Below are 24304 nucleotides of genomic sequence, written 5' to 3'. Positions count from 1 at the left end.
AATGCAAAGTTCTTTGGGGTGGTACGATTCAACTTTGTAAATGTACTGAAAAGCAGGCCATGTCTTCACAGTAATGTAGCGTTTGCTTAAATACAACAATAGCAAGTGTTATATATCCCTTGGCACACGTTTTCCATCTCTAGTTATCATCAGAATAGGTGTTATTCTGAGGTTCACGTTTTGTTTTCCTTTGTAAGGATGAATATTTGTGGTGTTCTTTGAGGGCGTTGTCTTCTTTTGAGATTGTGCAGGCTGTCTTAATTCTCTTCCATGATTTATTTTTGGCGATTAACGGTGAAACTGTTGGATTAAACTCATGGCTTCAGGGCGCTTAAGGTGTTGGTGCAAGAAAGACTGACTAAAGAATGGTAACTAGCTCTGCACATGAGTCTGAAACTTTGAGCCCCTGACAGCTCTCTTGTATTTAATTAACTTACCAAGAAAGGTAAGTTTTCCATTACCCATGTGTTAATCTTATCATCTCATTTACCCATTTAACCATTTTCTACATACAAGGTGGTAATCAGTGTATTCCTCCAGTGTGACTCCAGCATCAGCTAGATGCCATTACTCCCTGTTCTAAGATTACTACAGATTCTCTAGTTATAAACCTTGGGAAAGCCCACCCCTATCAGGAATAATGTCAGATGGCTGTGGCCCACTCCTGCTGGTGCAGATTCGTACACATCAAGGGAGCCCACATCTCATACTCGCTGTCCATAGCGCTTTGGGTCTCCCCCAGCTCCATGAAATGGCGCTTTGAATCGACTCGGCCACCCTGGAATGAAGCAAGAGTTAAACAGTTGGGGGAACTCTATTCTGAGGGCTCCACCTATTGGATAGGAACTGGCCAGTTCTTAACATTCCATACGATAAGAAGGGTCCTATTTGCTGTATGGGGTGGTGGTGATGAGAAACCTCCTACATCCGCAACACTGAATACGCTTCTCACTGCGGATAGCTTGTGCCAGGCGATAACTACCCTCTACATCTCGCTGAACTCCACCCGCCAGAGCACGTTGCGGGAGCACTCGCCAGATGGGACACTTTGTCGCAACCCCTAATGAATATATCCTGGTCCCACGCCATACACATGGAGACAGATGTGTCCCCTAACCCTAGACACACTTCACACAACTCGGCCATCTACACCAAGGCTACCTATACCCGAAGTGCATCAAATGTATGTATCCGGCCCTGTCCCCCAAATGTCCCCACTGCAAACAGTCGTACACTGGATTCTACCACATAGTGTGGGATTGCCTGATGCTACAGTCCGTATCGGCAGGTGATCACCACCTCAGTGCCTGAGCTGTCTAAACACATTCTTGAGCCCACACCTGAATCCTGCCTGTTGAGGCGATAAACACCTCCATAGGTTCATAGACCTCGCCTTCGTGCTATTCAAAAGGTTGGTAGCCATGGCATGGAAAGCTCCCGCTCCCCCAGCTGTCCAGCGCTGGTTGCCCACACTACTGGTGTGCACGCAGGCACGCAGGCAGAGGCTAACACCCTCCACATGCGGAGTGACACAAGGACTGGTAGTGAATGCTGCGACACCTGCTTCAGGTTGAGGCCAAAAATTAAGTGCGTATCGCGTGAACCATACCACTACATCACACGCTTAACCCCACACCTGCATGACGACAGGTGAGTCCTTCCGCCTTGAGAAGCACAGCTGCACTGGACCAACCCCCACTCAAAGCACATGACCCATCAATCCGGCTTGGGCCTTGCTCCTCCATGCACACAAAGATATCAACACTGTGCTGCAACCCCTTGCCCACCCCACCACCACCATTATCCTTCGGTGCTGCTCCTTCAAGGCCCCCCGCATTACCCCTGATGGATGACCCATTATGGGATCTGACCCTAAGCACCCAGGTCGTGCTTCACGCTCTCTGTAAAGCAGACTCCACAGATGTATTACATGTTGAAAAATTGCTTAATTGTTCTTGTGTTCATCATGTTGATTTAAAACATTGGTATGTGATTACGGCTGTAATGATACGTTAAGTTGATATCCTACACATGACCCTCTGGGAAACGTTGCTATGCCCACAGTTATACATGTTACCAACATTGTGCAGTGTCTATGAAAATCAGTAAAACATTTTTTTTTTAAATATGATTGCCTGGGCAAATAAATGTATGGCTGGTCTGGAATTTACACTGAAAAGCTTAGTAATAGGTTAAGGCTTCCATCACTGTCGTGTTTGCCTATCCCACCCCCACCCCAGGCTAGATAATGTTTCTTAACTGTTTCTGTCTGGTTATTCAGACAGGTTTACTCCTTTGTGTTACTGCACCAACACATTCAGAGTTATGTATTGGTGCATCCCCTTCACCAATATTTTACAAACCAGATATCATTTCAACGAATATACTTTTACAATTTAATGTATTTGTTACAAAATAAATCAATACTGTATTGCATATCTTAAGGGACACCTAAATTCAAGGAAGCAGACCAAGCAAATAATAAATCTAACAATAACAAATATTTATCAAACATAATACAACTAATAATGTAATATTAATGCAAATTGGTCAATAGTTGCAGAATTACTAGTTGTGCTGCTCTATTTAATTGATGAAAAATGTCTCCAAATTATGTACAACGTAGGTAATCCATTGGCGTGAGGGCCATTTCCCTCATCGTGATTGGGTGGCCAAAATAGGATGCAGAGAATGTATATTTGTTTTCTGGAGACTACATTGATCAATGTAGTATGACCTACGTTCTGATCCACGTTCTAGTCCAAGTTCTTAGTCTTGACCGCCTTAATTGATCCCATTGAATTCCCGTAATTTGCACACTTGAAACATTTAACTTGAGTTGACTTCCAGGCTGTCTCCTCCACCTCTCAGAAGAAGAGAGGTGCTTCTTAATGACCAAAAACATAAATGACAAGATGATACAGAGCACAGACTAAATGCATGGCTAGTATTACATAGATGAGGAACCGTAAAAATAACTCTTTACGTTTTAAAGGTTTCTTAAGGAGAAGCACAACAAAATATACATCTTGTTTTCCAAGTACTTAGCAAAAAGTTTCCCACCGTGAAAATAATAATTGTTCCCCCACAAATGGAATATTATTTTGCTAATTTCTCTCTTGCCTAATGAAATGAAGAAGAGACTGTTCAGTGGAAAAACATTGAAAATGTACACCCCATCCCTATCGCACTCTTATGGCTGTAAACGCCTATCCTCACACTAGCAGCAATCAGATTATTTCTCCTGAAGTTTTTTTTTTTTTTTGCGGCATGACAACGTAGCTAAGTAGAAGAAACCTTTTATCTTTGCGTTTCTTCATTCCATTTCCTCCTTGCTAAATGAATAACCAAATGTTTAGTCAACCAGAAACAGGTTCACTTTAGAGGAGTATACAAGCAGTTCACAGGAACATACTGTATTCAAATTCTGCACACCAAAAGGCAAGGAGAGGTCTTAAGCAAAGGGCCTGTATCGCCGAATGTATGCCAGACAGCCAGGATACCCATATATGATAGTACAGTACGGTCAATTTAGATTGAGCACATTTTCACAATTGATTCTGACAGTTATGTTGTACATAAGACAAGGATCCCAAAGTCCTGGGAATACATTGGAAATACCCACTATAAGGAGTCTAACTGTGGGAAGCAATTCTCGCTTGTCCCAGATGACTTCACAAAAAAATGAATTTCAGGACGTGGTCGGCCTATATTTGTGTCACTTTTTCAGAGCTAACTGACACATATGAAGCTAATTCATGTATATTTTTCACCTTTTCATGGGCTCAGAACACCAATAGTGGGCATTTCATCAGTCGAAATGGTCGCAGGCCACATATTTCACCTAGTTACTGCAAATCATTTTCAAGGCTTGATTACTGCCCAACTTGTGTAATCAGTTGTGGCCAGTAATGTGCTCCTCTAGATAGGCTGAATGTGGAGTTACCAGACACATACAGGATTACCAGTTAGTTTTTACTGCCCACCGAGTTTAAAAAAGAAATCATCAGAAAGGCCGGCTTCATTCTTCTGTTCTGTGCACACAGAGCCTTATTGAATCCTATAGTTACACCATATGCACCCCATAAGAAGTATGTTGTGATTGGGGAAAACAATTTTCCAAAAAGATATTGTTCTTCCTCCCCTGTTTCAAAGCAAAAGGCAAAGAACAATTGTGTTCCCCTAAGTCTCCTGAGTCTGAGGATACGTACAATAGATACACGATAACTCCACAGAATAGCACTCAATCCATGGTAAAGGAAATCCAAATGTATACAGTCAGCACGTTATGTTCCAATAAATTAACTTTTTAAAGGCTATTGTTAATCCAGAGTCACTCTTAACCCCCAGGGTTCCTGGGAGGAGCTAGTCTCGTCCTCGAACACGGTTCCCATGTGCCGGGAACAAAACCAGCTCGTCCTGCACCCGTCCCACGGGCGCTCCCCCCATGGGCCTCCCACCCACCCCCAGGGCCGGGATGGAAGGGGAATCGCTTTCTCTCTCTCTCTCTCTCTCTCTCTCTCTATATATATATATATATATATATATATATATATATATATATATATATATTATACTTACACATAAGGGGAGCGGCCCCTTCGGCAAGGGCTGCTCCCTGGGGGGGGGGGCAAAGTATTTTTAGGTCATTTCTGCACCCCCAGGGGTAGAAACCCCCTAGACACCAGGGATAAAAAAAAAATATATATATATTTTTTATGTGAGGAGCGACCCCTTAGGCAAGGGTCGCTCCCTTGGGGTTGGGGCAAATTATTTTTATGTCATTTCTGCACCCCCAGGGGTAGAAACCCCCTAGACAACAGGGATTTTTTTTTCCTATACTTACACATAAGCGGAGTGGCCCCTTAGGCAAGGGCTGCTCCCCAGGGGGGCATAATATTTTTAGGCCATTTCAATATAATTGGGCCGATCTGCCCCTGGGGCGGCAGAAACCTCTAGACACCAGGTGTATGTATGTGTGTGTGTGTGTGTATATAATATATAACTTTTTTTTATTTTTTTTATTTACTTTGTTTTTATGTATGGGGAGCAACCCCTTAATTGTATTTAGACAATTTCTGCCCCTTTTGGCGGCAGATCAGCCTATTCTTGTTAGGCCAATCTGCCCCCAAGGGGGGCAGAAGACACCAGGGACTTTTATTTTTTTGTGTCAGTTTCAGCAACACCTTAGGCAAGGGTCATTCCCCTGGGGGGCACATTTATTTTAGACCATTTCTGTCCCCCTTGGGGGCAGATCGTCCTATTTTTGGAAGGCCCATCTGCCCCCAAGGGGGGCAGAAAGCCTATCACAGACCAGGGAAGATTTTTTTCTCAAAATAAGAGGGTGGGGATATGGCCATACCCCCACCCCAAATAAATGGGGCCAAAGTTGTTCTGCCCACCAGTGGGCAGATGCAGCAATTACCTCCGATCCACAACCCGGGGGGCAGAAAGTCTACTAGATGCCAGGGAATAAAATAAAAAAAAGTGGGGTGGTGGCTACCAACCAGTATGGGCCTGGTTATGCCCCCACCCCAACTGAAGGGGGTAACAGTCTTTCAGCTCTCCCCCTTCACACTAAAACATCTTATCCCACGGCAAGCAAGTGGACATTTGATTACTTTGGGTTTTGGTTTTACATTTGGGTAATGAGAGCTTGGCTAACTCTCAAAATCGTCCCACTTGGAATGGTGAGGGCTGCAGTTTTTGGACTTTGGGACGCTGCCATGTAGAAAAATCCACAAGACCTAGACACATCTGAAAACTAAACATCTGGATGATTCCAGGGTGGTGTGCTTCACATGCACCCCACACCATTTTCTTAGCCACAGTGCCCTGCAAACCACCAACTTAGCTGGAAATCACACATTTTTCCCACATTTTTTAAATGGAACCTTCCGAAATCTGCAGGAATCCACAAAATTCCTACCACCCAGCATTGTCTCATCTATACCGATGAAAATTCTGCTGCACTTGTCAGCCTAAAAATGTTTTTTTTCAAACTGCCCTTTTGGACCTCCTTTGGTTCCCCCTCAATATCAACATGTTTTTGGCTCTTCCCTTTCACAAGCACTTGGCCCACCTACACAAATGAGGTATCATTTTTACCGGGAGACTGAGGGGAACGTTTGGTGGTATGAAATTTGTCCCAGTGCGGTGATTCCACACAGAAATGTGAGAAACATATATATTTTTTTTTTAGCTTAATTTGAGGTTTGCTGAGGATTCTGGGTAAGAAAACATTGGGGGATCCATGCAAGTCACACCTCCCTGGACTCCCTCTGGTGTCTAGTTTTCAGAATTGTCTGGGTTTGGTAGGTTTCCCTAGCTTGCTGCTGAGCCCAGGACCGAAAACGCAGGTGCCTCCCCCGCAAAAACAGGTAGTTTTGTATTTGATAATTTTGATGTGTCCAGTTAGTGTTTTGGGGCATTTCCTTTCGCGAGCAGTAGGCCTACCCACAAAAGTGAGGTACCTTTTTTATTGGGCGACTTGGGGGAACGCTGGGTGGCAGGGAATGCCAGAACTTCCTGTCACCGAAATGAGAGGAAAAAGTGTTTTTTTTGGCCAAAGTTTGAGGTTTGCAAAGTATTCTGGGTAACAGAACCTGGTGAGAGCCCCCCAAGTCACCCCATCTCGGATTCTCCTAGGTGTCTAGTTTTAAAAACTGCGCAGGTATGCTAGATTTCCCTGGGTGCCGGCTGAGCTAGAGGCCAAAATCCACAGCTAGGAACTTTGCAAAAAACAGCTCTGTTTTCTTTGTGAAAATGTGATGTGTCCACGTTGTGTTTTGGGGCATTTCCTGTTGCGGGCACTAGGCCTACCCACGGAAGTGAGGTACCATTTTTATCGGGAGACTTGGGGGTACACAGAAGAGCAAAACAAGTGTTATTGCCCCTTGTCTTTCTCTATATTTTTTTCTTCCAAATGTAAGACGTCTATTTGAGAAATGCCCTGTAATTCACATGCTAGTATGGGCACCCCGAAATTCAGAGATAATCACTGCTTCTCAACACCTTATCTTGTGGCCATTTTGGAAATACAAAGGTTTTCTTGATACCTAATTTTAACTTTTTATATTTCAGCAAATGAATTGCTGTATACCCGGTATAGAATGAAAACCCATTGCAAGGTGCAGCTCATTTATTGGCTCTGGGTACCTAGGGTTCTGATGAACCTACAAGCCCTATATATCCCCGCAACCAGAAGAGTCCAGCTGACGCAATGGTATATTGCTTTAAAAAATCTGACATTACAGGAAAAAGGTACAGAGTAAAACGTGGTGAAAAATTGCTGTTTTTTTCATCTCCATTTCAATATTCTTTTATTTCAGCTGTTATTTTCTGTAGGAAACACTTGTAGGATCTACACAAATGACCCCTTGCTGAATTCAGAATTCTGTCTACTTTTCAGAAATGTTTAGCTTTCTGGGATCCAGCATTGGTTTCTCACCCATTTCGGTCACTAACTGGAAGGAGGCTGAAAGCACAAAAAATTGTAAAAATGGGGTATGTCCCAGTAAGATTTCAAAATTGTGTTGAAAATGGGGTTTTCTCATTCAAGTCTGCCTGTTCCTGAAAGCTGGGAAGATGGTGATTTTACCACCGCAAACCCTTTGTTGAAGCCATTTTCCGGGAAAAAACCACAAGCCTTCTTCTGCAACCCTTTTTTCCCATAGTTTTTTAAAAAAATGACATTTTCGCTGTATTTTGGCTAATTTCTTGGTCTCCTTCAGGGGAACCCACAAAGTCTGGGTACCTCTAGAATGCCTAGGATGTTTGGAAAAAAAGGACGCAAATTTGGTGTGGGGAGCTTATGTAAACAGAAAGTTATGAGGGCCTAAGCGGGAACTGCCCCCAATAGCCAAAAAAAAGGCTCGGCACAGGAGGGGAAAAGGCCTGGCAGCGAAGGGGTTAAAATGCCTTTCAGGCTATTTATGTATTCATCTTTACATCCTCCAAATATGCAAAAGTTTAGAGGACAGAGCTGGCAAATTAAATGAGTCCTGTACGCCAATGTTTTACTTTTCAATAAGCATAAATCTGAATCCTTGATTTTAAGTTATGATTTCTAATACATATATTTGTAGTTGATATGTGTTGCTTTGGTAGTCCAGAGGAAACACAAATTAGTACAGCCAACACATGTTTTGCCCCCTAGTTGCATGCAGGCCTGGGACTTCCTCGAAGCATTGATATAGGATTCTAGCTGTATGAATGTGAATGTATTTAGCATCTGGGTCAGGACCTTGTACTAAGGGAATCTTTTGGTCCAAGGCTGGTGTTGCATGCAGTCTGTAAAAAGCATCAAGTGTCTCTGCAGTCTAAGGATTCTTCTTGTTCCCCAGAATCAGGAGAGACACTACCGGGATCGACAACCCTTCTTTTACCTGATTGCTATCCCTCCAAATATGGCATTTTTTTTAATGAAGACTTAATGAACTTTTATTAATGACCTTTCTCACTTAAGACGGTGATATCCAACCTCAATATCTTTAATAGCAGTGGATTTTAATTTAAAACTCTCTTTAAATTGCCTCGATAAAACAATGTCTGACCAATTATTATTTCTTGAGGTACCAAATTAAGTCTCAACTGAAAAGAATTGGTCAGGTGGAACTAAACAAGTACTAATGTTTTTAATCCAGCACAGTTTAGTTAATCTCAGTGGCAGCTTTCTCTGTGATAGCCCTGCCCGTGTCTCTTTCAGACATGGCAAGCAGACTGCACTAATTGAAGGTCCTTTGTCAGTTTCATGTAAACATTTTAAGCTTGTTAATAGTTTTAAGGTGGTAGACATTGGAACTAGTGATCATTCACTATGGAGATAAACCTTAAGGAAAAATATACTAAAACTGCGATTTCTATTTTACAATTAACTCTTTCTTATTTGCCACACAGGAAGTGCTAAAATCTCTGGTGATAACTTATACAAGTTATTTAAGATGGGAAGTAAAGACATTAGAAAGTTTTTTTAGAGCTTTTAAAATGGGCTGGTATAACCAAGTGACTAAGAAGGTACTCATTTGTCTTGAAGCTCATCTCACTCCTTAAAATGTCCTTGGGACGTATGTCACAAGATATCCGATATCAATCAATCAATCAATCAAAGGCATTTGTATAGCGCACTGCTCACCCGGAGGGTCTCAAGGCGCTGGGGGGGGGGGGGGGGGAACGCTACTGCTCGAACAGCCAGGTCTTGAGTTGCTTCCTGAAGGCGAGATGGTCTTGCGTTGTCCGGAGGTGGATGGGGAGGGAGTTCCATGTCTTGGCTGCCAGGTAGGAGAAGGATCTTCCTCCGGCGGTGGCTCTGCGGATGCGGGGGACGGTGGCGAGAGCGAGGCTGGCGGAGCGGAGCTGGCGGGTGGGCTTGTGGAAGGTCAGGCGGCTGTTGAGGAACTTGGGGCCCAGGTCGTGGAGGGCCTTGTGTGCGTGGGTGAGGAGTCGGAACGTGATTCTTTTGTTGACGGGGAGCCAGTGCAGGTCTCTCAGGTGTCCGGAGATGTGGCTGTGTCGGGGGATGTCCAGGATGAGTCGTGCTGAGGCGTTCTGGATCCGTTGGAGTTTCTTCTGGAGTTTGGTGGCGGTGCCAGCGTAGAGGGCGTTCCCGTAGTCCAGCCGACTGGTGACGAGGGCCTGGGTGACCCTCTTCCTGGTCTCGGTGGGGATCCACCGGAAGATCTTTCGAAGCATGCGCAGGGTGTTGAAGCATGAAGATGAGACGGCGTTGACTTGTCTGGTCATCAAGAGGGAGGAGTCCAGGATGAAGCCTAGGTTGCGAGTGTGGTCCGTTGGCTTGGGGGTGGCTCCCAGGGCGGGGGGCCACCAGGAGTCGTCCCAGGCGGAGGGTGATGATCCCAGGATGAGGACCTCCGTCTTGTCTGAGTTCAGTTTCAGGCGGCTGTTCTTCATCCATTCGGCGACGTCTTTCATCCCTTCGTGTAGGCTGGCTCTGGCGGCGTCCGGGTCGCTGGTGAGGGAGAGGATCAGCTGGGTGTCGTCGGTGTAGGTGATGATCTTGAGGTTGTGTTGACGTGCGATGGTTGCGAGGGGGCTCATGTAGACGTTGAAGAGGGTGGGGCTGAGCGATGACCCTTGTGGAACGCCGCAGATGACTTCGGTGGCCGCTGACCGGAACGGGGGGAGGCGGACTCTCTGGGTTCTTCCGGCAAGGAATGAGGTGATCCACTCCAGGGCCTTCTCCTGGATGCCGGTGTTGTTCAGGCGCTGTACCAGGGTGCGGTGGCAGACAGTGTCGAACGCTGCGGAGAGGTCCAGGAGGATGAGGGCCGCAGTTTCCCCATTGTCCATTAGGGATCTGATGTCGTCTGTGGCTGCGATAAGGTGTTTTGACACGGAGTACTATGACCTAAGAAAGGAATTAATTGCAATGTGCCACACACTGATACTGATTAAAAGTAGGAGCATTGTTATTGCGAGTAAGCTGAAGAGTAAGAGAAACTCGTATAACACTCCTATTGCAAAAGAAACCCCTTTAACAGGCTCATCTGGTCTCACATGCAAATAGCAACTGGAGAAGGAAATTTAAAAAAATCTGCCTCTTAGCAAGTGTGATGAAGGATTAATGTGGTAGCTCAGAGTCCAAAGTGCCTAATATTAAATGGACCAAATGTATCTTCTTTTTACGTATGAGCTCACTACTTACTAGGAAACCCTTTTCAGTACGCTGAGTATCATCAGACCCAGCCTTTTTGAAACTTCAAGAAGTGGTCTTTATTGCAGAGATTATTAAAAGTATGAAGCATTTACAAGCAAGAGGCCCTGAATTTTAAACCCGTTTTTTTTAGCCAAGAGTGAGATCCCTCATTCATGGATAAGTGCCATTGTTAAAACAATTTATTTAAAAAGCTAATTATAGGCTAATTTCACTGTTCGATTTCCTCCCGGAGATTTTTGCTAGCACTTTCCTTAAATATTTTTTTTTTTAAAACAGAGCAATAAGCATTAACATAAGACTGAGAGAACAAGGTGGGTTCATGTGAAATTATTTCACAATATACCCTAGTCGAGAGATCCATGATAACTGCTAGCACATTAGGCTGCTGTTTCATGCATTTATGGGCTACATTTGACCCGGCGGTCTGGACCATGTTGTGAAATTAACTTAAGTCTTATAATATTTTTTACAGTCTGTTTGTTTATGATCCAGCGGATGCACACAAGCAGTTGGGTCAATTTGAATCTATATGTAAATGGCACCTTATAAAGTAGTATTTTAATAGAGAATAGCTTGAGATAGGAGTGTTTTGTAACCCCTGTTTTTTCCGGTCTGCCTAGATTCAGGTCAAAGATTAACGCTTTCTCTCTTAAAATAGGTAAGGTACACATATGGTGTCTTGTGTATGCAGATGATTTGACAATCATGGACAGCACTCCGTCAGTGCCCTTAGTGAATACTGCAAAACCAACCATATATTAAATTTAAAAAGACCAACAAAGCAAGCAGTTAACGTTTTGCTTGATTCTTTGATAATACTCTATCAGAACAAGTCGGTGTTTATAAACATTTAGGTTTCCACTTTGAAGATAATCTACGTTGGGATAAATATATGGCATTCTTGCTCTCAAATTGTTTGACAACTAATATGGTGATTTTGAACCCCAAAAGAAGGTTATCTTAGGGAAGTTATTTTCTCAAGCACTCTTTTGGTGCTGAATTATTGGCTTTTGACCCAAGAGTAAACTAGGATTATCTAAAAAGCCTCTGTTTAAAAAGACTGTTGACCATTCCTGCTAGTTTAGAGATTCAGGTAGTAAGGCTTAGGTTGGGTTTTCCTCATTCAATTTGTTTGCAGAATCCTGACCTTGCAACTGTTTCACTCAGTGAAGAGGAGTCTAGATAGAAAGAAGTTTCCAGTTGTTTACTGGAATGTTATGCATAGTGGATCAGAACACTTAGCACCAAAAACAGTAAATGTGGCATTATATTCTGCTTTAGGGATTAGTATTTCACTGTCAGAAAATCTGCTCTCAAGGCCTAAAATCAAAGCAATACTGAACGAAAGGGTCACTGAAATTAGTAAAAGTAAAGAAAACAACTCCCTAACCCCTTGAGATGTCTGGTATGCACCCTACATATGGCATCTGAGACAATGGAATGTTTCCCTTCTTATCTCCTCCCAAATATTTGTTTAACCAAATTTTAGGAATCAGAATTGGAATTGATCCAGTTTGATAATAAGGAGGCTTAGGGATCAAGTTGACACAAATAATGTCTGATGTATTTGTGATCTGGGACTCAAATACTGTACTTGGTCATTCCTTTTATAAGTGCCCCTTGTTAGTAGTTGGGTTACTGGTTGACTGGGGTGTGAGCCCTGATCAAGTATCAGCCACAATCCTAGTCAGGGTAAGTTCCAAGCAAACCCCAAATTAACCTGAGATCAAACCCTGGTAGCTTGGCACAGATATGTAAAGTATTTGTGCAACACTTCAAACAGTAGAACAGTGAATACACCACAACAAAGGTATCCAGCACCAGGTTAGAAAAGTAGAGCTTAAGGTATTAATTAAAACAAGACAAAAATCCAATTACTAGAACCGGAGATATTGAATTTTAAATGTTTTAGAGAAAATAGCTCCAAAAGGCATAAAGCAACAACTGGTGATATCTGGTCGCACCAGACGGATCAAAGTCACAAGTTCAGGCCACAAGTTGGTTGCAAGCATGTTATGTTCTTGAGGCTAGATCAGGAGGCCATCCAAGTAGCCCCTCTGGGTTCAGGTGATGCAGGTCCAGTCCTTGTCACCCAGGCAAGAGGGAAGCAGGTTGCAGGTCAGCTTACCAAAGCAAGAGTCCAGCAGAGAGGCAGTCCTTCAGCAGGATAGCAGTCTTTCTTCCTGGCAAAGTATCCACAGGTCCAGAAGTGTACTGAAGTGGTTGTGTCGGAAGTCCTTCTTTTATACACAGTTGTGCCATTGAAGTGTGTAGAAACTTCTAGAGTATTTGAAGTGCACAGATGTCCTGCCTTCCTGGCCCTGGAAGACAGGACACAGTCTATTCAGTTGTAAGTGAGGCTGGGTCATGCGCCTCCCTCCCTTCCTGCCAGTGGCAGCCCATCCAGTTACACCTAAGCTGTCGCTGTGTGTGGCTGTTTAGAAGGAATACACAAAGCCCAGCTGCCAACTACACCCAGTCATGTTATCAAAGGCAAGTTGCAGGCACCAAATGGCATTTTATGAATTGTAATTTAAAATCAAACTTCACAGTAAATTAGGATTTTAAATTAGAATTCCACATACAACAGACGTGAACTGGTGATCTGTTCCCATTTTGAAATTACACTTACAGAATGTAATAAGGCAACTCAAATGTTATTCCATGGGAGAGGTAGGCCTTGCAGTAGTGAAAAACAAATTTAAGAGTTGTTCACTACTAGGACATACAAAATGTAATAGTACATGTCCAGTGTGTTAAATATACTGCACTCTGCCTGTGGTGCTAGCCAGGGCTTACCTAAGGGATGACTTGTATGTATTGAAAAAGGTTTGGACCTTGGAAAAGGTTTATCCTGCCATATCGACATGTCAGATAAAAACTGCACAAACAGACTATGCAATTGCAGGCCCGGGACATGCTTAAAGGGCTACTTAAGTAGATGGCACAATCAGTGCTGCAGGCCCACTTGTAGCATTTAATTTACAGGCCCTGGGTACATTTTGTACTAGGCACAAATAAGTAAAATAAATATGCCAGTTGGGTCTAAGCCAATGTTACGATGTTTGTTTGTTTTTTTTAGCAGAGAGCACAAGCACATTAGCAGTGGTAATGTGCACAGAGTCCTATAGCAAGAAAAAATGAAGTTGGCAAAACTAGGAGGTCCAAAGGCAAAAAGTTAAGAGGGGAACCCTACCAAGGATGCCAGGTCTAACACCGCTTGTTCTTAGAGGAAAGAAAAAACCTATGCTCAAAATTCTTAAAATAAGGATCACTCATTTGTTCTGATGAATTAGTCATTTTATTTGAAATTAAATCATTAGTTATTTTTGTTGCCCTTGTTAGCTATGTGAAGGCAACCAAGGAAGTCACTAATTTAACCTGTGCTTAACCCTGTGTAGCTTTTCATAAAATGCAGTCAGGCTAAACATAGAATTAATGTGTAAAGTATTTATGCAGCACACAAACAGTAATAAAACAAAAACACAACATTTTGTCACCTGTATAACATCTTTTCTCACATTTTATTCTGTTTTCTTATCTTTTTTCATCATCAAATCATTTTGTTCGGCTCACAAAAGCCATAAAGGCCAAGTAAAAATAAAATACTTGGTCTAGTTCTACATCACAAATATCAAAAGGCAAAAGTAGGTAAAATCATAAAAATATAGATAAACTAAAATAATAAAACAAATAAAAACGTTCCTTTTGTCGTTACTACAGCCTCCTGCTGAGTTGCTCCTCCTCCTTCTGTTGATGTGGTGTCCCAGCATTCAATGGGACACCAGCACAGGCTCCCCAGCAATCCTGACGCTACTTTCATGCTAAACCTAGCATGTAAGCAGCGTCGGGATTGGTCTGAGCCGCTCAGGCACAACCCTAGGGTCTCTGCAGTTTTTCCACCCCAGCTGTTAAACACAGACAGTCAGGAGAAACCTAAGTGTGCATGTGTGTTTGGCCAGCCTGAGACAACTGGCCAAACACATATGCACATTTAGGTGCACTCTCTCCTCATCCCCTCCTTCCACCTCCCATGGCCCAGCCCTGCCCCTCCCTAAACATGCTGCTGGCTTAGCCAGCAGCTGAAAGATAAAATGATAATTAAATATCATTTTATCTTTCATCTCCTGACTTAGCCAGGAGGGCAACGCTCCATCACTATTGCAAAGGAGCTGTCTCTGGTCACCAACTACCCCCTTCCAAAATATCCAATTTTTAATCTCTAGACTGGTGACCGTTATTCAGATTGTATTGTTAAGTATTCTGTGTTTGGGGTACAGACCCTGAATCGGAAACAAGATTAACTTGAAAAATTTGTTTGTAAAAGAAGCTTGATTTATAAAATTAAGATGAGTTCCTCTGTTAACCAGCTGCGTTCTTGCTTGCAGGAGCATTTCAATCACAGGAGGGAGATGCTGGTGGGGCGGGAGGATTCGAGCTTGCTGGGAGAGGGGAGAGAGGGGAGAGAGGGGGGAGAGGGGAGAGAGGGGAGAGAGAGAGAGAGAATGAATGAATGGCATGGGCTCTGCTAGGAGAGGTAGATTGCTTTTGAAGGATTGAGTGTGGAATTACTATCTAGGGACGGGTTGTTCTATAAGAGCAACACCAGCTTTCTTTCCAGGGCGGCGTGGGAGGTTTCTTAGACCATAAATCGGGGGAGGGGGATGGGGGGGGGGGACCTTTTACTAGCAGATGTTTATTTTTCAGGGGTGGTCTTCCTTTACAACTTAGCCTGACACACCCCACACCCCCCCCTAACCTCCCCCCCCCAACTTTAACTCATATTGCCATGTTGCCTTCACTCATTTGTACAAGTTTTAAAAGCTGGGGAAGAGACACACACACACCTTTCTCCGAAGAAGAACTAGGAAAAGGCTTATGCAGATTAACTGTTGGTGTCCTGTCTTGTCACCAGGGTTAAAAGCTGGCCCCGTGACTGGTTCCCAGTCTCATGGAGTCTCTGACCAGCAGTCGTGCCCGCAACCTAGTGTTGAGGCTGGTCTTCCCAACCAGAAGCAGAACAGAATTCCCCTTACCAGCCGCTAGAGGACAGGGCTGTTTTGTGATCAGTTACCTTTACCTAGCTTTGACGGGTCTCACCGAAAACATGCCCCAGTGTGCTTGGTTTACAGGATCAGTTCCACAAAGTCCAGCTTCTACTAGAATGTCTGTATATACAGAGGAAAGAAGTAATTTACCACAGAGAAACTATGTGCTCTATGGATTTGCCCCCGCTGGCCTTTTTTTAATCTGTAGTGACTCGTTTGAGGCCCTTTTTAGTGAATAATCCTGGTGCACTGCTACCCCCTGGTGGGAACATTTGATATTAGAAGTTTTAGTGCTTACGTTTTTGATTCCCATTCAGCTCCTAAATAAATAGCTTTGACAATTTTGACGGAAAAAGACGCTTGAATTTTGTTTATAGATCTGTTAGTTATTCTTTCAACCTATTTAAAGCCCAAAGGGTAAAGGGTCCATGTTGTTATTTTAAATAAAAAGTATTCGAAAAAACATTTAGCTAATACATTCCAATTTATTACTGTTTAGTTGAAATTGTTAATCTCTTGGCAAAAGAATGCTTTGAGGGTAGAGTGAAGTTTCCCCTTTTCCCAGTTGCTCATCATTTGGGAGCGAAGGCGGAGCTCTCATCTACATTCTTGCCTCTCGCCCATGTACCCTGCTATTTGGAATTCCTATAGAAGGGCCTTTGCCAAAACTTTACAGGTAGGTAATGTTTAACTACTTGTCAAAATAATTTTCTGTGAAAATGCACGTTTTTATAGGATTACTTTCTTAATGGGCTTTGGCTTGGCTGTTAAATACGTGTTTCTCAGTCGATTTAGGCTTTGGAGAAATATTGATAGAAAGAAGCCTTAACCAGAAGGGGGTTTGCCTAGATATGAATGCGTGCAGCAGCCTTCAGATTAACCTCCCAGTATTTTGTTATCAAGTTAATTGTTCATTATCATATTTTTACTTTTCTGTATTTTAAAGCTTCTTGCTCGACTTGAAGGTCGAAGTTCTCTGAAAAATCTTGAACCTTTGCTGTTTGCTGAGGAAGGATTCCCTGTCCACGGTAAAATAAATTTGAGCTTTAGAAATTTTTACTGAAAATTAATTATTGAATTATCCTGAACACAGTTGAATTTCATCTAGGTTCTCTGGTCTGTCCTTGTGATGTGCAATTTTAAATGTGACCTTAATTAATCAACTTTTATTTCTGGTTGTGTATAGCTTCAGCTGTTTGCCCAAACCTATGCCATAGCAAAAAAGAGAACACAAACGTTGGGCTTTAGTGTTGATTTACTTAGTTATACATTTTGCACTGTGAGTCTCTATTGGTTGGAGGATTTTAAAAAAAGTGATCCTTATTTATAGTTGCACTTTAGAATTTCCCTAACACCAGTATTGCCTGGTGCTTTTCGGCATAGCACACCCGCACTCTCACACCCCTCATGTATTAGCAGTCATACTTCAAGACGCTACTCACATGCCTCGAAGGCTGACATCCGCACACTACCACCAGTCCTTTCAGACCCCTCTCAGAGTAGCAGTTTCTCACCACCAAAGAGCATTCTCATACTCTTCAGAGTAGTAATAGTCGCGGTACAGACAGCACTCTCATACCCCCTAGAGACCAGCAGTCACATTCTACCAGCAACCTATATAGTGTACTAATTTTGCATTCCCATGCTCCTCGCAGATAGCATCTCGCCCTGCTGCGTAGCATTCTCTCTACTGTCACTACCGATGAAACTTGTCAGAACAGATAAAGGGCTGTGTTTATTGAGATGCAATTTTCAGCTTGTGATGCTTCAAGCAGAAGATCAAAAGCTAAGGTGCATCAACACACTTTCAAAAATGGAATAAAAATGGAAATAAATAAACATTTCCCTACTAGATTATTTGCATTTATTGATGGCTGTTCATTGTATTGTTTGAGTATACCACCACTTATCACTAAAGGCCTCAGTGATGTACCTATGTTCTGCATTGCTCACATAGAATCAGAACTGTGATAACAGCTTCTCTGATTATGCCAGGGCTCATATTAAGTCTAGGTTTGTTTTATAGCAAAGGTTCTGGTTATGACCCATTTCTGATTATATCAGACTCCGAGCATCAGTATATATCTATGTTATATCTTTGCATATTCACATGGTCCATGTCTAGACAGGCTCTTTTGATGTATGGGATCTATTTAGATCGGTCTCTTGGTCCTCCTAGGGTCTGTCTATACCAGCATTTTTATTTAGCGGTCTCTTAATATAGCCTTAAAGCCCACCATGGTGGGCTATACTGTCCATTAAAGGCCTGCTTCAGCGTTACACCCCCAAGCCAAAGGCATGCTCATAGCCCGCTTGGGAGGGCTTTAAGGCTATTAGAACATTCCGCCCCTAGAGAGCAGAATGTTCTAATTAGAAAAACAGAGGCCTCATGGAGCCAGAGTGGGTTGAAATCCTCTCCGGCTCCGTGAGGTCTTTGTTCATAGCAACAGCTGTGAAAGGAAAACATTGGGATGTTGGCGCTCCAGGCTTCTACCAGCCATTAGAAGCCTGGATCTACTCCATTGTGTTCAATGGAGCACTCAACATTCCAATGTTCTAATATAGCCTTAGAACCCGCCGTAGCGGGCTCTACCGGCTATTAAAGGTCTGCTCCAGCATTAAAGGGAGAGGGCCTTTAATAGCCGGTAGAGCCCACTACGGCGGGTTCTAAGGCGATTAGAACATTCTGCCATTAGAGGGCAGAATGTTCTCATAAATAAAACAAAGGCTTCACGAAACCGGAGGGGATTAAAATCCCCTCAGGCTCCATGAGGCTTTGTTCACAGCTGTTGCTGTGAACAAAGAAGATTGGAATGTTGGCGCTCCGGGGTTTTACCGGCCTGTAAAAGCCCGGAGCACTCCAGTGTCTCCAATGGAGCGCAAACATTCCCATGTTCTAATTTACAGGGGGCCTTTAATAGCCGGTAGAAACTGCTACGGCGGGTTCTAAGGCTATAGTAGAGTGCTGAATATATCATTGGTATATTAGAACAATTTCTCTCTTACTTTAGGTTTCTGAAAATACATCGTTTGAATTGCTAAGGCAAATTTACATTTAAGAGTTCACTCAATTTCACAACCCTTACTGTTTTGTGTGTGTGTGTTTTTTGCCAACTGAGTTCAAATTGACCACCCACAGTCTTGCCTAATCCATTTGACTACATTGTGTAATGTTTGGGCGTATCGCATAATAAATCACTGGGCCTAAATTCCATTATTTGCAATAACTGTGAACATATTGCAATCACTATATCAGTGACTGGAAATTCACATTTTATAAGCAGTTTATATCTACTAGATGTAGTTGGATTTGGAGTTAAACTTTTATATGCCTTATTCTTATAGTTATTGCCACATGTTTCATGTGCAAAAGTTGTTTTTGCAGTCTTAAAATGATTTAATCTCTTATCTGTGGCTGAAACACGGCATAAAGTGGTTATTCTAAAACTGAAGTGCCCTGTACGTTTGTGCACAACCACAACCCTGAAGTTTTAAGGGGATTAACCAACTTCTCTCCAACACCTTCATTCCCTGGAAAAGTTTAAAATATACTTCTGACAAGGGATTTATTAAATTTTTCCAGTGTGGGAATGTCTTCCTCTCCTTTCAACAAAAATTGGTGGTGTAGGGAAAGGAATTTCTCTGTTGTGAAAAAAACATCCCCCTTGGAGAAAAAAGAAAAATGAACAAGTGAATGAGCCTATCTATATAAATATATGCATATATGTTTGCTTATGCAAAATGGAACCCAGAAAAGATGAGAGATGTGACCATGCATTTTTTCTTTAAGAATGTGGCCCTTAATGTTTTTTCACATGTTGGTCATAATAGTTTTATACTGCTGCTCCATCATACACATTTATTCAGTGATGCCATACAGAAACAGGATGCAACATTTCCTTAAACATCGAAGGATAATTTAGCAAATTGTCTGCAACCTTCGTTCATAATTTTAATAATTTTTTGGCTACAAGCTTGTCTCTTGGAATCCTGCGGGCATTATGAATATACCTGCCTGCCCTGATTGGTATCATTTTGTGGACCAATTTGGTATTTGTATGTTTCAAGAGACTTGGGCTGTTATCTCCCAATTTTAACCAGCACTCAAGTGGGAAACGTCGGTCATCAGTGGGTCCCGCAACTTGGATTAAAACCACCTTGGCTTGCTCATCGAAAGTGATTGGTCTTGGCTCTCCAGGTGTATTATGTGTTGTCCTACAGTTTTCTTCTGGGGCTTTGTCGTGTTTATATAATATATATTGTAGACAAGAAGGCCACAAAGTTAATTTAGCTACCATTGATCTAGTCAATGCCCCCTTGCCTTCTCTCCTCCCTGGCCCACATAAAATAATGGTGGTTGATTTCAATTATTGTTTTGAACCTCTTGGTATTGCTGCTTGTATCCTTAGTGGAGAAGAAGACGAAGCGTTGCCAGTTCCTGTCCTCTTTCTTCCACCCATTAGGAAGTGGTCCGTTGCTGCCCTGCAACTGAATGCGTTTGCCGTCAGCAGTGGGCTGTTAGCATGTAATGGGAGGATGCCTTTAGATAAGGAGGGAAGGAATACTTTAGCCGACACTGGGGCTCTAGTCACATTGACTATATACTGGTGGACACAAGGCTGTTGCCCCAAGTAGTTGATATGAAGGTGATCCTGCGGCACAATAGCAACCATGATGCCCTTGATCTCACCTTGAGTCCATTGGGACCTAATATTTCATCCCATAATGTTAATGAACCATTTGATAGGTGTCTCACACCCACAAGTATTCGCCGTAGGCTGAGGTGGAGTGCTATTGTTTCCAATCTTGATATTCAGAAGCAGATTTATGAGGCTCTTGCAACTGCCTTTGAAGCAGATCTAATGTTAGGAGGGGACTCTCTTGTAGCTGCCTTATGGAGGGACTTTAATGCAGTTCATAATACTTTGTTTCACTCCTTAAGGGAGCTTTTTTGGTGGAATCTAGGTCCCTGCCTAAAAGGGCCAACGCGGCCCAATGGTATACCAAGGCCTGCAGGTTAGCCTGGAGTTCTTTGGTAGATGCATTTAAAAGCGGTGACAGAGCCTTAATTAAGGGAGCAAGGGTCTTCTACTAAACCATCCTATCAAACTGGCCAAATGGGAAGCCCTGCTGATGGCAGTAATAAGGAAAGAACATGGTTTATTCTGGCAAAATTTGGTGGTGGGCTATGGGACCTGCTGCCCAACTGACTTCCAATATTACTGCAGCAGCTTTGGTCTATTACTTTTCTAGGCTTTTTGCTGGTGGGACCGATGATGTGGCTGAGCCCTGCTTTGATTGATTGTGCAATGACAGGAGGCAGACATGAGGAGCGTGTTCTCCACTGTGTGGCCATGTCCAACCAGGATGGCTGTGATATTCGGCCTGTCCCTCCTAGGGAGGTTATTAAAGTGATCGATTGGATTACTCCAGGGCTGGATAGGGTACCAGGTGATTTGTTTAAAACTAATAAGTACATTTGGGGCCCTGTACTTTAACTGCATCCTGGAAGACTTGCCAGTTCCTCCTATATGGGCAGGGGCTGAGATTGTTCAGATCTACTAAAAGGGCCTAAGGTCCCTTCCTTCTAACTGTTGGCCAATCAGCCATATTGATAGCTTTTTAGCTTGATACTGCGGGACAGGCTGCAAGAGTGGATTGAGGATGTGGGTCTGCTGACTCCCTTAGAAGAAGGGTTCAGGGCGGGTACAAGTGCCACCAACCAAGTATTTCGATTGCAGTTAATTTCTTGTAAATGCACTGTAATAGGAGTTGGGCGTCTTTATGTAGTAATCATTGACCTTTCGTCGGCTTTTGATCTTGTTCCGAGTCAGGCCCTGTGCAAGGCCCTAACTGACTTGGGAGCTCCAAAATATCTGGCAGATGCCATCAGCAGGCTGTATAAGAAGAATTATGCGTAGGCTAGATCTGTCTCCTTTGGGGAATTGACAGCGCTCATCCCAGTTACTCTGGAAGTGAGGCAAGGGTGTGTCCTTACCCTAACCTTGTTCCTAATGGATATCAATGATCTGTTAGCACACCTAGAGTTATGTAAGCACAGTGCCCTGTGTTCAGCAAATAGGAAGGTCCCGGGGCTCCTGTTTGCGAACAGCACCTTACTAGTCTCCAATAAGTATACAAAACTTGTTGGATCAGTTTAGTGTTTTTTTTGCGGGCAGAGAGGGCTCGAGATCAACCTAAATAAGACGAAGTAAATGGTGTTGAGCTCTCTCCGCAAAACCCGCCCGCTCCCGTCTTTAAATGGTGTCCCATTGGAGAGAGAATGTACCTTTGAATATCTAGGGTATACGCTCATGGAGCATTTTGGTGTGTCCACGCAGATTCAAAAGTGCAAGCTCAAGTTAGAGCATCACACAGGTGGTATTTTGAGGGTTTTTCAGGGTTCAAGTTCTCAGCTGGTATCTCCGCCACTACAAAGTTTTCATTTTCAAGCACTAGGGGATTCACTATATGAAGGAGAGTCATGGGGACTTGTGAATGTAAATGATCTGGAGTTGGTGTAGAATCAATTTCTACAACTTTTAACTGGTCTCCGTTCTAGTACCCCACTAATTCCCCTCTGGTTAGAACTTGGCCATAGATCTCGCTTCCGTAGAGTGGACCTTGGACCCCTGTTGTACCTGAGAAAGGTCTGGGCCTCCGTGGATTTAGTGCCCTATTGGATGGGACTGGAGATTTTATAGCTCCCTAGAGCTACCAGGATCCCTTGGTTGGGGTTTATCTAATCCTACTTAATAGAACTTAACTTGACCTTATCCTTCCTAGAGATTAAAGATGCCTGCTGACCGCAAGAGAACATGGATGCAGTTAATCTCTCCCTTGCAAAAACCCTGTATATCAAGTTTCTTTTTGGGACCTTGCTGCTTCGCACTTCAACTGCTGAAAGGCAGTGCCCCTCTACTGATTCTGGTATGACCTGCCCCTTCTTCCTAAGGTCAGAGAATGTATTGCTCATGTTGTATTTTTCTGCCCACGTTATTATGTACACAGGAGGAAATGGATATTACCGTTGTGACATAATGTGGGGATCAGAGACTCTAGGACGGCTTCCAGGTTTCTTTGATCCAACAAAGCATCTCCAACAAAGCATCTCCAATTGTGTCTGCTGTTTCTAGCTTCTTCTTATGCATGTGGAGGGGTAGGCAGAGAATCTTTGCACCCTGAATGCTGTGTGGTGCTGCGCTGGCTAATTGACATCTGAATTGGTCTGGGGCATTGCATCAGAGTCCATGTTTTTAATATTCTGTTTAAGGGGAACTTTTATAAATATTTTGTCCTTTTTTTAATTGGAACTTGGCCCCCTAGAGGAGTATAGTTTGTTTTTTAGGAAATTATCTTAACTGTGGATAAAATCTATATGCTGCTAGTTATGCTGCTATCTACTGATCATGTTTTTTTAAAGATAATTTGCTTATATTTTTATCGTCTTATTTTATTTTTTATCTGTGCTTTATTGCATTATTAATTGCTGAACAAAGTTCGATGATAAAAGCTTTGCAATAATGAACTGTATGTACAGTTCTAAACATCTCATGCGCATATGTTCAGATTTTGGCGTGGCAACAGACAATCCTCTTCGCCATAACCATAATGTACATTAAGCCTACCTCTCCAGTGGACAACAGAAACATGAAGACCATTTTTCCACAAACAATATGTCCTGGGTGTGGGGCTAGAGGATTTCCTCACCACTGATAAAATACTACTTGCTATTATTTTTGGTTATATGAAGCAAACAAAACTGTTCTAGACATGTTAATGCCTGATTGGTGAAAGTATTCCTGCACATACCTTATGGGAAAAGTAAGATAATAGATATCCAATCTCTCAGACCTAATTTGCTATTTGTGTTCAGCACCTTATATACAGGCAGGTTTTGTTGTAATTGTTTCTTACATTTATTGACTAGGAATATGGTTTATTCAATTCTTTTATTATACACATTTGTACATAAGTATGTTTTATTGCTGACTTTTGTTGCTCATTTTCATGCAGTTTTATTGATTTTTGTTTCTCATAAATCAACTTATTTTGGTCGAATGATTTGATACCTATTACTATTCCATCTTCTTAGAAAATGGCAACACTGTCAAGCACAGACAGCAATATGGGAAGCTGATGATGCAGAATATGACAGTCTTACAAATACAGGAGCTTGCCAATCACAGTTTTTCTAACCACTTCAGTTTGCTAATGGAGCAGAATAATTTGTTGCATGATAAAATTTGCGAGCAATTTGTCTCTCGAGTTACTCTTTACAGACCCTCAAACAAAAACTAATCAAAACTAGGAGGTGTTACTGTCGAATGACAGCACTTAAAGAAAATACAAGGTTAGAATGTGAATTATATATTCTATCTGCCCCAAAAAATCATTAATCTGAGTTGATAGACAGCAAAAAGGTAATTGAAGCACTTGTTAAATAAAAGCAGTGCTTAATTCAAGCAAGTAAAGGACAGTTGTGGACACTAGCCCTCATATTTTGGGGATCCGCACTTATTTTTCTTGCTCTGACGTTTCCTGAGAACAAGAGAGAAAAACACAACAGGAAAGGAGAAAA

The 24304-nt window shown here is 42.7% G+C and overlaps 1 protein-coding gene and 1 long non-coding RNA gene across 6 annotated transcripts in view; one reads left to right on the top strand and one right to left on the bottom strand.

Annotated features, from left to right (window-relative positions):
* Positions 1-24304, bottom strand: part of LOC138261774 (uncharacterized) — a 510577-nt gene that overhangs the window by 9629 nt on the left and 476644 nt on the right. The window contains exon 10 of one of the 5 annotated variants that reach the window (XR_011199149.1): positions 12542-12996. The exons of the other annotated variants lie outside the window; for them this stretch is intronic. This is a non-coding gene — a long non-coding RNA (uncharacterized lncRNA). Of the gene's footprint in view, positions 1-12541; positions 12997-24304 lie in introns of those variants that run through there. 5 annotated transcript variants of the gene reach the window in all.
* XRCC2 (X-ray repair cross complementing 2) overlaps positions 1-24304 on the top strand; it is an 89941-nt gene that overhangs the window by 14418 nt on the left and 51219 nt on the right. The window contains exon 2 of the mRNA XM_069211125.1: positions 16670-16751. Within this exon, the coding sequence (XP_069067226.1) occupies positions 16670-16751 (82 nt within the window). The remainder of the gene's footprint in view (positions 1-16669; positions 16752-24304) is intronic.

This window comes from Pleurodeles waltl, chromosome 10 (assembly GCF_031143425.1).
Source record: "Pleurodeles waltl isolate 20211129_DDA chromosome 10, aPleWal1.hap1.20221129, whole genome shotgun sequence".
Taxonomy (NCBI): domain Eukaryota; kingdom Metazoa; phylum Chordata; class Amphibia; order Caudata; family Salamandridae; genus Pleurodeles; species Pleurodeles waltl.
This window is presented reverse-complemented; position numbering and strand designations above follow the sequence as displayed.